Raw genomic sequence first — 15,250 nt, 5'->3', positions numbered from 1 at the left:
GTCTGTTATAGAAGATATCGACAGCGCATTCATTTTAAAAGAGGAACAGAGAGCCGTGACATTTTGTTGGTTGAAAATATGAATGAAGAACATGCGTCATTTACTCCGTTGCTCTGATTGGTTAAAGGTCTATCCAATTGAGTGCAGAGTTTTTTTTTTCCTGGTTCAGTTGAGACACGCCCCATAATCAAATCTCTATGGAGCAGTATCAGACTCATTCTGACTAGAATATGAGTATGACGAAGTCAGGCTACTGGAACGGCAGTCAAACCCGTGTCTTCCCACCCGTGAACTCGTACTAGATAGATGTACTCCCAGTTACGAGTTGGAAAAACACGGGTTACAGGTTGCCTGGAACGCAGCATTATTTTATGTTTGGCCTCAATAAATTTTGTTTGTAATATGACTAAAATGCACAACAAAGCAAATCTTTCACATAAAAACTCGATTTCAATATATGAGAGATACTCATTTTGTTTTGAATGCTATTTATTTCATATTTATTCTAGATTATATGAAACATTATTAATCTTATGTAACGTTAAAGACAACAAACACAATTTAGTGTATAAAAACAAACAAAAAAAAAATCACAGGGCAGGTTTCACTTTTGGAGGCTGGCTCCATTTATTATCAAAACAAAAATAAATGACAGATTAGATGCGTGCGGGCGAGGGTGAACCTTGAGCAGGGCTGTACAGCGCGCACTCGTCAGGCAGTGACCACTCGAGGCTGAGGCCTTATACGGTCTACGCTGTCCTCGTCAGCGTCCTCACCGTTAGGTAGGGCTGTAGTACTCGAGTCCGGTCTTGGACTCGAGTCCGGACTCGAGACCGCTTTTCTATGGTCTCGGACTTGTCTCGGACTCGCTGGTATTCGGACTCGGACTTGTCTCGGTCTCGGCCACTGGTCTTGCCAAATATGGCTTTTGGTCTCGACCGAGTCCAGGTTTCTTTATTATGTTCCCAGTAATCACACATACGTCGCCGCGATATTAAAACAATATATTATTGGAGGGAAAGTGAAACACTGGCCACCTAATAACTATGGGCATTTCGGCTCTTTTTCGTGAGCCGGCTCGTTTCACTCAGCTCACTGAAAGAGCCGGCTCTTTTGACTCACAAACGGCTCTTTAAAAAATAAATGTTTAAATAAACTCGCTGAAAGTCCACCGCTAGTGCAACGTGAATATTCATATTTTTAATTGTCCATAACACCCCGAAACTAGCCTGCTTGCCTTGCACATCTAATTAATGGGCAAAGTTTTCCGACTTTTTTTCTTACCTTTCCTTCTTTGCCTCCACGAGTGGTAGGGCAATGACTGGCTGTTTTAAAATATAGCTAATATCGAAACAAAATAACCCAGCTCATAACTTGCAGGTTTGCTTATTGGCTAACTTTTTTCATTTGATTGCTTCAGCCGCCACCCGCCCGAATTTAATTAAAATATTATTTTTCGTCACGTCATCCGCTCGATCCGCGGTTTATCCGCATCTCTTGTGTGTGTGTGTGTGTCTGTGAGTTGTCTCGGTCCTCCCTCATGCAGTTTAATTGATTGACATTGCGTGTATGATTGACAGGAACAGAATGTAAGGCTGATCAGACAGTCGAAACGAATGTGTAGTGCTCCTTTAGGCCTGTATAATTATAATTTTTTTGTTGTTCTTTGAATTAGTCAATTATTTTAAATAAAATTTAAATTATTCATTATTACATAATGATTTAATTTCTATAGGCTAGCCTATATTTTTTTAGCAGACTTTTTTTTCCCTGTCCTGGACTCGGTCTTGACTCGGACTCGAACCTTTTTGGACTCGGTCTTGACTCGGACTCGAACCTCTTTGGACTCGGTCTTGACTTGGACTCGACTAGTCCTGGTCTTGGACTTGTCTTGGACTCGACAAAGGTGGTCTTGACTACAGCCCTACTGTTAGGTCCACCAAACCTAGCTCCTGGAGCAAATTGTGAAACTCCTGAAACCCTCCGGAGGGTCTGGTGGACCCGAGTACAGCGACGATGTCCCCTAAGCAGCTGTTTCTGCTCTCCAGAGCATTATACGAGCGGTGACTCTCTCGATTAATGCTAATGCTCGATAAACATCTAAAAAAGATGGCCGCCAACGGGTTTCGAAACTTTCGCCTCCGGATTTCGCCTCTGACGCATGTAAATTTCGCTTCAACCTTTTGTTTTTACGCGCGTCACATGCTGTTAATTCCCATCAGCTACATGTGAAGACGAGCATCGGCGCATCAGGAAGAGCTGAAATCTGCAAAGACTGAGTTTATTAAAGAGGACAGTGAGAACATGAGTGATCCAGAACCCTGCAGAATGAAACACACTGAAGATCCTGAAGAACAAAGAGGTTGGTGTTTATTCTTCATTCATTCATGATGCTGAAGAACATTCATGTTAGAAACATTCAAGCACTTCATCACATTAAGATATGCAGTTAAACTATGAAATGGTACAGAATGTTTTTTGTTTATCAACAAATGGTGAGTAAAGGGAGGATTGAGAAATTTGAGCAAAGCCAGATTTGTAAGTATCGTTGTATCAACGCTGTATTGTATGTCATAAATAACAGAAGTTCCCATTTGAATGGAAGGAACGCATCCTCTAGTGCAGTGGTTCTCAAAGTGGGGTCCGCGAAATAATTTACAACAGCCTACCGTTTTCTCCAGACTATTAGTCGTGTTTTCTTTATCATCTGAAAAAATGCTATTTATTCAAAAGTGACTTATATAATGCATTTAACGGTTCCTATAGATATATTATATATCTATATTTCTTAAGTCTGTGCGTCATGTAGTCTATTCGCTGTGTTCTGGTTGATTTTTGGGCATGTGCGCCAGAAAGGAGACAGAGACGGCAGAACCTGCATCCTGTTGTTTTCTTTATTTTTAAAAGGCATGACTTTTTGTAGTTATTTTTAAAGGGATAGTTCACCCAAAAATGAAAATTCTGTCAGTAATTACTCACCCTCATGTTGTTCCAACCGCGTAAGACCTTCGTTCATTTTCGGAACACAAATTAAGATATTTTTTATGAAATCTGAGTGCTGGATCACTCCTCCATAGGCTGCTAGGTGGCCCAAACTTGCTGGCCCAGAAAAGTTATTAAATGAAAAAGAATTTCCTCACTCAGTATTGGTTGAAACCAGTACATTTAAACAAGAAAAATCACTCGTGATTGGTTGGCAGATCTGTTACTATTGGTGACCCTGGGTCATTATAAATTTAAACCCCACCCCAAAATTATAATAATTATATATAAAATATATATATATATATATATATATATATATATATATATATATATATATATATGACGTTATATTGTATATTCATGTCATTGTTATCCTATGGACTACACTATTACCATCATCAAGGACATGAATTTATTGAGGAAAGGAAAATTTGCCAGGGACTGTTTATTCAAAGAGAGAGCTTTATTAGCACAAACACACAACTAATATCATATATCATATATGTACAAAGCATAGGAGATTTGCCCACACAACAAATGGGAAGCTCATGAGAAGCACAAAATCCCACAGCACCGTGAAGTGTCTGTTTTCTGCTTCAGAGCTGCAGGTAACTAGCGGCATTCTGTCTGAATTCGGTCCATTTTGCAGACGTCTGTGGTGCGTTGCCCTCTACTTTGGAGTCGCCTCTAATCTCGACTGCAGCGTGGCACAGAGCTCGGCTGCGAAAGGAGGTCGCACAATCCATCCAGACACCCCGCCGACGATGTCGTCTTCCTCATCAGACATCAGGTCTATGGTAGCGCACTTCCAAAGGCCCACCTCATCCTCAGCTAGCACACTCTGTCTCGCTTCTAGCAGCTGTAAAAAACAATAAAGACAATCAGTACTGCACAATGCACTGCGTATGGACAACACACATCTATTAATGCGCTTGAAAAATAGTCACATTGACCAAAAACGAATCTAATCTAATAAATCTTACCGTCTTTTCTTCTCGCTCGACTCCGAGCTGAATTCTTCACATCTTCCGCCTGCAATGCAAGATCTGGTTGTTTGTATCTGAAGCTCCTGCGCACTGTCGCGTAATATGTCTTAAAGGCAGCTGGAAAACAATTAAATGAGAGTGATATTAATAAGAACAACATAAGTCACAGTAAAATTAAACAATAAACGAGAAAAAATGCAACCGGGTGAAATTGAAGAAATACACACCGGAAGCAAACTATGCTTTTTGAAATTGGGGTTTTATTCTGACTGCTGTTTAAAATAAGTGACAGCGGTCAATGGAAGCACAATTAAACAGATAAAAGTCTGATTAAGAAAAAAGTTTGCCTTGTTCGAAGAGATTTCACAAGAAAATTTTTTTATTTCACTAGTAAAAAAAAAAGAAAAAAGAAAAATAAATTGTAGAAACAGTTTACAGTAAATTTGAAGATGACAATCAAATGTCACAAAAAGTTTAACCAGTGGATCAATGCCCAAATCCACAGAATACTTAACTCAATTCAAACTGAAATACAGTGTAATACACTGCAACAGGTCAGATTTAAATTGATTTCTCCAAACCAAAATATGTTACAATTAAAGCTGCCGTCGGCAACATTTTTTTGATCAAATTCAGTGAAATTGACACTATAATCCGACAGAACAACATAACTAAGTTGGTTTTAGAAAAAAACCCGAGCTTCTAACTCCACCTGGAGCATGTTATTTGTTTTGCAAAAATCCACCGCTCCCGCTTCATCAGGTCCAATCAGCGCAGGGGGGTGTGAGATCTGACTGTCAATCACAGTTCCTGCACACGCCACAGATCCCCCCTCCCTCACGCAGACACGCACATTACAATATCACATGCACACGACACGCCTGAAGTTCGCCTGAAGATTGTATGACGCGTGATGGCGGAGAGAAAATCTACTAACAAGCTTCCAATTCCTCGGTTATTGCTATCTATGGATAGATTAGCCAGGGCAGCCTACCTCCGAGTCCATGGTGTTGATCGATGCTGAAGAGACGGACGCGTTCACAGAAAATCAGGTACACACGCACTGACGATGGGCGGGTGCTCGTTGGTAGTGGGGGAGGGGCATGAGAGTTGTAAACATTCAAAATTTTGGCTAAGTCCACTCAATCTGCCAGACTTGCCGACTGCAGCTTTAAATACGATAACACAAACTGGAATACGGCAGTGGCTGAGGTAACAGTTAAGCCTAAGTTACAAGAGAAATAAAAGCACTTTAATAAAGCCACAACCCACGTTTAATCATGCAGAACCATGAAATATGCATTAAACCATAAAGTTATACTGTATAATCACAGAATATAGATTCAACTCATTAACAGATTTATCAAATAAACATGCCATCAGTAATTTCCCCCATAAACCATGGAACGTACATACCCAATCCTTTACCGTCCGATCACCACGATCACATATGCGCTCCAAATAAATCTATAAACAAAAATGTACACATCAAATGTTCTTTTAACTTCGCTTCACAACTTATTTGTGCATATTAAAGATATTGGAGTAATATTTACCAAGAAAGAAGATCGTATAACATAGAATCCGATCAATGCACGCACCACATGGAGCTCTCCTGAACAGTGAAAAATGGCTGCTCTGGTCGCGCGCATGCGTCCAGCACAAGTGAATAGTATCGCGAGAAGAGAGGGATTTCTTAAAGGGGCCACAAACATTTTTAATGCAAAATAGAAACGAGGCATATTTACACTACTACTAGGCCAGAATAGTAAAAACGTTACTTACACACAATGACATACGTAACACAATGTCGTCATTATCAGCATTATGTCAATTGATCTAAGTAAGTAAAAATATATGCACAGAATTAAGAAAATAGTATTTATAGAGATAAATTGTAGCCTATCACAGGGCAAACGTGAATGTTCACGATACATTTTATGCAAACAACTCTAAACGTAGTTGTAACTCTATATGTACAGTAGGCATAATTCTTGTCATTGCGTATGCGTAAGCAGCATGAGTCAAATACAATCTTCTGTTCGTGAACAGTTGTATAATGCACAGTGGTTGAGCTCTAGGAGATTGTGATGCTGTTTGCATGGAATGCACATTTTACCTTTGTGACACTTTATTCCACTATTCATTTCCTTCTCTCTGGACCTCTAGTTGGTTCACTTAGTGTTTTTGCGCAGCGCGTCTGTGTTACACGTCACCACGTAGGCTCACTATTGGCCGACGCTGGTCATGTGTGTGATGCGTGATGACGTATAACACAGACGCGCTGCGCAAAAACACTACGAGGCCCAGAGAGAAGGAAATGAATAGTGGAATAAAGTCGTTATTTTTGTTTGTTTTTGCGCACAAAAAGTATTCTCGTCGCTTGATATACTTAAGATTGAGCCACTGTAGTCACTTGGACTATATTAACGATCTCTTTAATAACTTTTCTGGGTGTGGATCCTCTCATGCATTTTCAGACTTTTTAAATGATTGAATCTCGTGTCACAGTGTGAACAATTGTAAGGTTTTTCTCCAGTGTGAATCCTCTCATGTGATTTCAGATTTGCTGACTGACTGAATCTCTTGTCACAGTGTGAACACTTGTAAGGTTTTTCTCCAGTGTGAATTCTCTGGTGCAGTTTTAAATGTTCAGCTGTAATAAAAGTCTTCTCACACTCAAAGCACATGTACTCTCTCACACCAGTGTGGATTTTCTGATGTTTATGTAAACTATCCAGCTGTGAAAAACTCTTTCCACACACAGAACATGAATGTGGCTTCTCCTTTGTATGAACTGTCAGGTGTGTTTTTAGGCTTGATGCCCAGATAAATATTTTCCCACAATGATCACATGAGAACGGCTTCTCTCCGGTGTGGATCCTCATGTGACTTTCAAGATTTTGTTTGGTTGTGAAACTATTCCCACATTGATCACATGAGAACAACTTCTCTCCGGTATGAACTCTCATGTGAATCTCAAGACTATGTTTGCGTGTGAGACTCTTTCCACACTGAGTGCAGGTGAAAGATTTCTGGGCTCTTCTTTTCTTTAAAAATGTCTTTTTAGTCTTTGAGCGACTCAAAGGTTTTTCTCCAGGTTTGACATGATGTTCCTCCTTCACTTCACTCAGTTCTTCACTCTCCTCCTTCACTTCACTCAGTTCTTCACTCTCCTCCTTCACTTCACTCAGTTCTTCACTCTCCTCCTTCACTTCACTCAGTTCTTCTCTCTCCTCCTTCACTTCACTCAGTTCTTCACTCTCCTCGCTCTCTTCCATCAGGTCTGACATGAAAGAAAAACAAATTTTCAAAATAATCAAAAAAATTAAAAGAGAGTAATATGGAGGGAATGGTGATAAAAATTATCCCAGATGTAACAGACAACTGCTTTAAAATATTACAATAATTTGTCTTTTTATAAATTAATTAAACGTCCCTGAAACTTTTCACTGATCTTCCAGTTATGTTAAAAACTACTAAAACTTTTTAATTACTAAGGGCCGTTCACACTAAACTTCTCCTTCCATTGACTTCACACACATGTGAAAGTGTGACACAAGAAACACAAGATCAAGTGAATTTCACTGCGAGAAAGAACACAAATGTTTGCAGTAAAGCGACTAGTAGATTGTAAATTTGTACATTTTGGAAAATATTATTATTTGTTACACATGTTTGTAAAAATACACACAAAATTCAAGTCAAATTCTGGTCAAATTGTTACAAATTGTAAACCATATATAAAATAAATGTAAAATAAAACAGTTAAATGGTTAAATTTATCTTTAAATGGAGTTTGAACTGATGTTGACAATCAATATGAAACCTCCTTTTACTGACCATTTGAATAAACTTTTGCAGCTATTTCATAATTGAACTGTTTATCTAAATGTGATGAAGTGCTTGAATGTGTCTAACATGAATGTTCTTCAGCATCATGAATGAATGAAGAATAAACACCAACCTCTTTGTTCTTCAGGATCTTCAGTGTGTTTCATTCTGCAGGGTTCTGGATCACTCATGTTCTCACTGTCCTCTTTAATAAACTCAGTCTTTGCAGATTTCAGCTCTTCCTGATGCCCTGATGCTCGTCTTCACTTGCAGCTGATGGGAATTTACAGCATTTATTGGAGAATTAGAGTGGGAGGAGCTTCACTGATGATGAATTACAATGGGAGGAGCTTCACTGACGATGTGACTGAAGTGGGAGGAGCTGATCTGCCAAAATTTAAAATATATCATTTACTGAGGTTTTTTTTCTTTTTTCTCATGGACAACAGAATATAATGATGTAAATTCTCCCAAATATAAATAATTATAAGAAAAACAGTTAAACTCAGAAATAAATGTACACATAGTAACCAACAAATCCCCTCAGTCTGCTGACACCAATGAAAGGAGCTTTAAGTGTCAATTTACAGGAGATCTGCAGACATCAGCATAATAAATGAGGTGAAAACAGGAACTATTGTCATGAAATAAAGAGTGTTTTCAGCAGATCTGTTAATATTGATGAGCCCCAGACTATCAACACTCATTCAACAAGCCATTCAGGATCATCAGCTGATCATCTCACTTTATTCTGAGTGTTTGCTGTTAGAAGCACATTATTTGAGTCAGGATACATGATAAAAGCCTGTAAAACTGCTCTATTGAAATATAATACTGTTGGTTCTCATAACATGATAAAGATAAAACATAAACAAAATATAAAAAAAAAACACTATGGTATTCATCTTATTTAACCACCTCATCTAAATAAGTACAGCAGCATCATGTCAATATCTAAATATTTTGATTTTGTAGTACATTTATTGCACTAATGTTATTAGATAAAAACCGACAATGATCCTAAAAAATACACGTTTAATTTGTTAAAGATAAAATAAAACGGCAGCATCAATTTCCCTCACAGACCTCAAACTTTAACTTTTGACTTGACATTCAGTAACATTTCTCACTCCAAACATCGAGACAATCACACAAACGAACACAAAATCGCTCAGGTCTGAATGAACTCAACATATTCTCCTCATGCTCGCTGCTGCTGCACTAAATGTTTATTTCAGTAGGAAGACGCCAGAAAAGACGCACAAGTATCGCTGTGATCGATGAAAACAATACAGAAATGAGTCTGTCGCTTAATCAAACTGTATAAAGTGTGTGTGATGGTTGTGTAAATATGAGAAATACCGTGAACTGCTCTCCTCACCTCAGAAGACTCAACGCTGAAACTCCATGAGGGGGGGGGGGGGAAGCAAGCGGTGACGTCATCGGCCTCCGACGCATGCGCGAACGGGACACCCCCACAGCCAATGAGGGCCACGCAGATTCCAATATTTACTAGTAGCATTCGATTAGTACTATTTTAGAACTTAAAGGAGTATTTCACCAATGGGAACATTGATCTTTATTGAAAGTGGGTCATATATGTAGTCGAAATGTAAAATAAATTTCGAATTTGGTGCCTTCTTGACCGAGGAAAGACAGAAAGTAACTTCAGGACGCATTTGTATAAAAGACAACAACTCCCACAATGCACCACATCGCACAGCTGTGCAATTGCCACTCCCACTAATCCAGAACAGCATATGAATCACTCATCCGTCTACAAGGCAAGCTAACGTTACCACCGGAGCTTGAAATTCATTTCACACAAAATGTCTAGTTAGTTGGTGAACTCATTAGTGAATTACTCCTCATTTGTATTTATTTCGAAATTGTGAATTATTGCATGGTAACGTTACCGGGATGTTCAGTCAGAACGCGATGCGAAACTAGGATGGTTCACAACACAAACGTCCGTGTCCTCGTCTGATTCAGAGATTTCGTCCAGGAGAAATTGGCATTGTTTAAATTCTTTGCAGCTGACGGACTCTATCTCTGTGTCCGTAGACGAACAGTGAGAGCACCGGCGCCACCAGTCCGCCCTCAGCTCGAGCCAGACCGGGCTTCTCGTCCGCGACAGGCAGGTCTTGTGCCTCGGCTGCTCTTCGCTATAATGCGTCTCGTAAAGATGGCCACAAACACCTGATTCGAGCATCAGACTTCCGAAATCCTATTCTTTTACATCATATTTACCCTCTGATATTGTCATATCTTCACATCTGGCTCCACAGTGCCTGTTAGCTTAGCTTCCAAACAAGATGGAGGATATTGCTTTTAGTTTCAGAAAGTGAAGTCCCACCCACTGATCTGTAATAGGCCTGTAGCGTGAGCGGGTCCCGCCCCCTGGAATAATGAGGAGCTAGTGTTTGTAGTCTCTACACTTTTCAATGAAATGTGACTACCTGCTTATTATGACGCAAAATGACGATTTTTACGTCATAATAAGCAGGAAGTAAAACACTTAAATCCTTATTTCTCCCATCTCAGGGAAAAATAAACTAAAAATCCACGTTTATTATAATATATGACTGGGTTTCTAACAACACAAAGCTTAATGCAAATGGGTGAAGTGTCCCTTTAAAGCTGCAGTCGGCAATTCTGGCAGATTGGGTCGACTTAGCCAAAATTTTGAATGTTTACAACTCTCATGCCCCTCCCCCACTACCAGTGAGCACCCTCCCATAGAGGTCGTGTTCGTCAGTGCGTGTGTACCTGATTTTCTGTGAACGCGCGCGTCTCTTCAGCATCGATCAACACCATGGACTCGGAGGTAGGCTGCCCTGGCTAATCTATCCATAGATAGCAATAACCGAGGAATTGGAAGCTTGTTAGTAGATTTTCTCTCTGCCATCACGCTTCGTGCAATAGACCTTTTTCACAATAACCGGAAATACGTAATCGTTGTGGAAGCGGAGTTCCTGTCAAGCGTCAAAACACCAGAAAAACATAAAATGGATCAAAGAGTGTACACAACTTCGCTAACGGATTTTCCAAAAATTACATTTGCTGATGTGACAAGAATTGTGGAGGAAAACTCCATCACCAAAAACAAAAAACTAAATAAAGGGTACAAATTTTTCCACGAGGAATTTGTCCATAAATATCAAGGTAAGTAGAGAGCGAGGCTAACTGTTACTGGACTGTTAACTAAAATTACACATCATTAGCGTGTCCACTTAGACATATTGTATGTATAGTACAGATGATATAGCTTACCTTACTAAAACATTATAGTCTGCTTTTAATGAAACTTTATGGTACCAATTACCTTCAATTACTGCCTATGGTTGTCCAAGTGAACGTCTTTGTGTGTAGCAACAATAATGTTAGCCGAAAGCTATCATCAACAGTTAACATTTTTGTCTGGTAATGTCTGTGTTTATGTGCGTATTTTTGCATGTCAGTATCAAATGTAGCATACGGGCAGGTTTTTGTGAGGGCTAGATGCTACCCATCTCAGAGGAAAAACGAGGAACCTCACAAACTAGAGGTTTGACTAATGAGTGCAAAAGTTCCCTGTTCGTATGGTGGCAAGTTCGGCCACCTGCGCTGCTTATTGCCGTTGCAGTACTGTTCACTCGCTGCGGTTGCAGCTCTTTCTAGTGAGTTTCTGCACAATTACAAGTATAGAAACGTTCTCACACACTCTCTCGTTTGTTATTGTAGCCTTGTTGGCCACAGTAGTGCTGTTTTTTATATTGTTTTGATTAGTGACAGAAGGTGATTTCCAGCATAAGTCTGGAAATCTACCTTAATTATGTGCAGGAGCTTTGACTCAACTCTTTCTCTTCCATCTCATTCCATAATTTATAAATCTCTACTGCTATTTCAACTCTTTCCATAAACTGTTACTTCCGTTTACTGCTGACAGTGATGTACTGTTATGAACAGTGATGCCATGTACGCCATTCTTATTAGTATTTCCCTATGTGTTTTTTTTCTTTGTGTGTGTATGTATAGATATCACTTGCCGCTGACAATGGACGTCTGATGGCCTATTCCTGCAGCTGCGTAGCGGGAAAAGGTTTCTGCAACCACATTGTGGCCCTCCTATATCAGACAGCACATTATTTGCAGCTTGGTGAGAAGACTGTTCCTCCACCTCTGGCCTGCACAAGTGATTTACAGCGATGGCATAGACCGAGAACACAGGTGGGTGTAAGATAAGGTTGTTTATTTAGCCTACTCTTTGGATGATTCAAATACTGCTCCACACACACACACACACGCACACACACACCTGTCTGGTCTTAATTAGACCCCTTCACTTCATTTGAATTTTGTGCAAGTACTGAAGGAAAATGAAAATTAAGTGGAAGTATTTAGGCGGGTGGAGCCAGGCTACACACACACACACACACACACACACACACACACACACACACACACAGAGAGATCATATTTTATTCTGAATTTTAGGGAATCCATCCAGAACCTGTGAGTGATGTGGTGGTGCGAAAGCCAACAGCAGTAGGCAAGAGTGGTATTAGGTCCACATTGTACCAGGCATACTCAGGTTATGTGACAAACTTATGTCCATTTTACTTTTACTATGAAATCAAAATGTTGATTTAATTGGTTGACTTACTGTATCTTTTCTCTCTTTAGGACCATTTCCTGACCCTGATTTGATGGCTGCTGGAGCCAAGATGTGTGAGGTGCAACCCCAGCCTCTCATTGCCCTTGTGTTAGATGGCTTGTCTGAGATAGAGCTGACTCCATCCAAATTTGGCCCTGTTCCACGTGGATCCCCCCTATCATACCATTGTCCACCTCCACTGGAAACATCCAGTGACCTTATACTGCACCACTTGGCTCCTGAATTCCCAGCTCTTCCTCTGGATCAGCATACCTTCTATAACCTGGACTTTGTTCCAACACTGCAAGTCAAGTCAAGTCAAGTCATCTTCATTTATATAGCACTTTTAACAATGTAGATTGTCTCAAAGCAGCTTTACAGAGATAAATGTATAATTTAACGTAAGATTGTTTTGGCTTTATAGCGGTTCTTTAATAAAGTAATTTTTCAGCTAAAGTTAGTTTTGATTGATTCGCTTCCGTCGCAACGATCATTTGTTTTTAAATTAGGGCCGCCAAGACGACACCATTCTCTCTACACAGACTTTAAACGCGAACCTGTGAGAAACGCTGATGGCGTTCAGATGCGCATTAAGAACGGGTTCTATAGTTATGTGCGTTGATGTGTGCAGGTTTGGAATTCCCTAAAAACCAAGCCTAAACAAATTACTGGTGTTTCCTTACAGTTTTGATTCAGAATTTTATTTTATTTTATTAATTCGGGGTAGATACGCAAATTGAGTTTTCCCGACGACGCTTTATCTGTAGAGTGGGAAAGGGATCCTCCATAGGGAGAGACTAGTTGGCACTTCAGCACTGCATTGACATCGGGTCCAGGCGAAGGTCCTTCATCAGATCTGGAAACGGCCTGGATCCGGCAGGCTGCGGGAAAACCTTGGGATAAACAAAGGAGTATAATGCGTTAAGAGCTCGCTCAAGTACTGCGGAGCTAAACCATTTAGTGCTTTGTAAGTAATCAGCAATATTTTAAAATTGATGCGATGTTTAATAGGGAGCCAGTGCAGTTTTGACAGAACCGGGCTAATATGGTCATACTTCCTGGTTCTGGTAAGAACTCGAGCTGCTGCGTTTTGAACTAACTGTAGTTTGTTTATTAAGCGTGCAGGGCAACCACCAGCAACTGCACCTACAGTCATTACAAGTGTCACCACAAATGGCCAGTGAAATTGAGAAGGGAACCAGGCAGCAGTCCAAATGTCCTGCGTGGGCACAGTTACGTCAACCACGGTTAACTGCCAGTCGCTTTCGAGAGGCCTGCTCTTCCTGGGAGGGAAATGCAGATCCAGAGGCTGCAGCAAAGGCCCTTGCTGGCCAAATGATAAGAGGCTCCAGAAAGCAAACTGCTGCAATGGTACGAGGTCTGCAAATGGAATCAGAAGTCCTGACCAATTATGCTAAATTAATGGTAGTTAATGTGCTGGCAGTTGGTTTTGTCATTCACCCAGAAGCACCACATCTTGGGGCTAGTCCAGACGGTAGGGTCTATGACCCTTCAGAGTCACCGCCGTTTGGACTTGTTGAAGTGAAGAGCACCACAAAACATGATGCTTCGCAGGTTGCGCACCTTAAGAGGGAAAATGGCTATGTCAGGCTGAGGCAGTCACACCGATACTACTGGCAGGTTCAGGGACAATTAGCAGTAACCGGCCTTGAGTGGTGTGACTTTGTCACGGACACTCAGGCAAATTTATATGTTGAAAGAATTTGGCGAGATGTTTCATTCATACTCAAAATGAAGGACAAATTAGACCTTTTCTACTATAACACATACATGGATGTTGTACTTGGAATCACACTGAACTGTCCTGGACTCTCAGTAAATGTCTAGAGACATCAATCAACCAGTTAGACCTTTTGTACAACTACACTTACACTATATGTCTATAAATATTTGCTGTAATGGGATGTTTTTTTTATTAATCAGTTGCATTTACTCATTCATTATTTTACATGTTCATGAATTAATCTGTATAGTTAATTTATTAATCAGTTAATTAATAATTATCACATTGCCCTGCTAATGCTCACTTGCCTTACTGGTACTGTAAAATGAATTGCAATAAATCGGTTGTTTATTCATTTAATGGTTTTTAATGTAAAATTAATCAATTGCTCCTGGCACACAAGGCCCAAAATGATACTGTTCCACTTACAGAAGAGTAAATTGACAAAGAGGCAGTTATTTACATATACACAACAATGACAAAAAGAGAGCAAACCCAAAACGAGTATAAGTATGCAACAGCACACGCAATATTCTCTCCAGATCTCAGTCTTCTTCAAAAGACAAAGGTCCTTGAAAATTCACCATAACACAACAGTTGTGCCAGATCTGGCTGACAGTGCCCATCAGAGTGAGAGGTACAGGTGAGTCCCAGATGTGATTGGACTTAATTCTGCCTATTACCCTTTCGACCACTATCCTGAGATGTGCTATGGCTTGTGTCTTCTCAGTATCCTCTCTTGTAAATTGTGCTGAATGCTTGAAGGGTGGAATGATGAGTTTTGCCCCAACACCAGAAAGGAGGTCTTCAATGATAAATCCTTTGTCGGCCATCACTTCATCACCTGACTCAAGTAAGGGAAGGATTCCGCTGATCTTTGTTATCTCCTTGTCAGAGATGCTTCCAGTGTACAGTGGTGAGAAGAATGTCACCAAACCATGAGGAGCGACTCTGATCAGTCCCTTCAAGGTTGTCCTGTTTTTGTAGTGGGAGAATGTTTCTGATTGCAGGGTCAGTGAAGAGGGTGCCGACACAGCAATCTCAGTGCAGTCCAGTAGTACACGG

At 40.2% G+C, this 15,250-nt stretch overlaps 1 protein-coding gene and 1 long non-coding RNA gene across 3 annotated transcripts; both read right to left on the bottom strand.

Moving 5' to 3' along the window:
• Nucleotides 1–3,435: 3,435 nt before the first annotated feature.
• Nucleotides 3,436–6,116, bottom strand: LOC311077515. 2 transcript variants are annotated; one of them, XR_014604901.1, is made up of 5 exons: nt 5,528–6,116; nt 5,388–5,438; nt 4,966–5,196; nt 3,969–4,088; nt 3,436–3,844 (listed from the first exon to the last, which is right to left on the bottom strand). It is a non-coding gene; the product is annotated as an uncharacterized lncRNA (long non-coding RNA). The 2 variants fall into 2 exon arrangements; XR_014604902.1 differs by lacking the exon at nt 4,966–5,196.
• Nucleotides 6,117–6,224: 108 nt separating this feature from the next.
• On the bottom strand, nt 6,225–8,188 carry LOC311077486 (uncharacterized protein). The gene is made up of 2 exons (XM_084106018.1): nt 7,939–8,188; nt 6,225–7,257 (listed from the first exon to the last, which is right to left on the bottom strand). Exons 1-2 carry the CDS (start codon nt 7,994–7,996, stop codon nt 6,410–6,412), a joined length of 906 nt encoding a protein of 301 aa, XP_083962144.1. The 5' UTR covers nt 7,997–8,188; the 3' UTR covers nt 6,225–6,409.
• Between the last annotated feature and the right edge of the window lie 7,062 nt (nt 8,189–15,250).

This window comes from Abramis brama (assembly GCF_963993115.1).
Source record: "Abramis brama genome assembly, chromosome: 1".
In the NCBI taxonomy this organism is placed as follows: Eukaryota; Metazoa; Chordata; class Actinopteri; order Cypriniformes; family Leuciscidae; genus Abramis; species Abramis brama.
Note: the sequence above shows the minus strand (reverse complement) of the source record. Positions and strands in the feature narration are given on the sequence as shown.

Bases quoted from the DNA above. Each gene is read 5' to 3' on its own strand.
- LOC311077486 (XM_084106018.1), bottom strand. From the start codon at position 7,996: ATGAGTGATCCAGAACCCTGCAGAATGAAACACACTGAAGATCCTGAA. The intron at 7,258-7,938 runs GTTGGTGTTTAT...CTTTCATGTCAG, and splicing joins AGATCCTGAAGAACAAAGAG to ACCTGATGGAAGAGAGCGAG.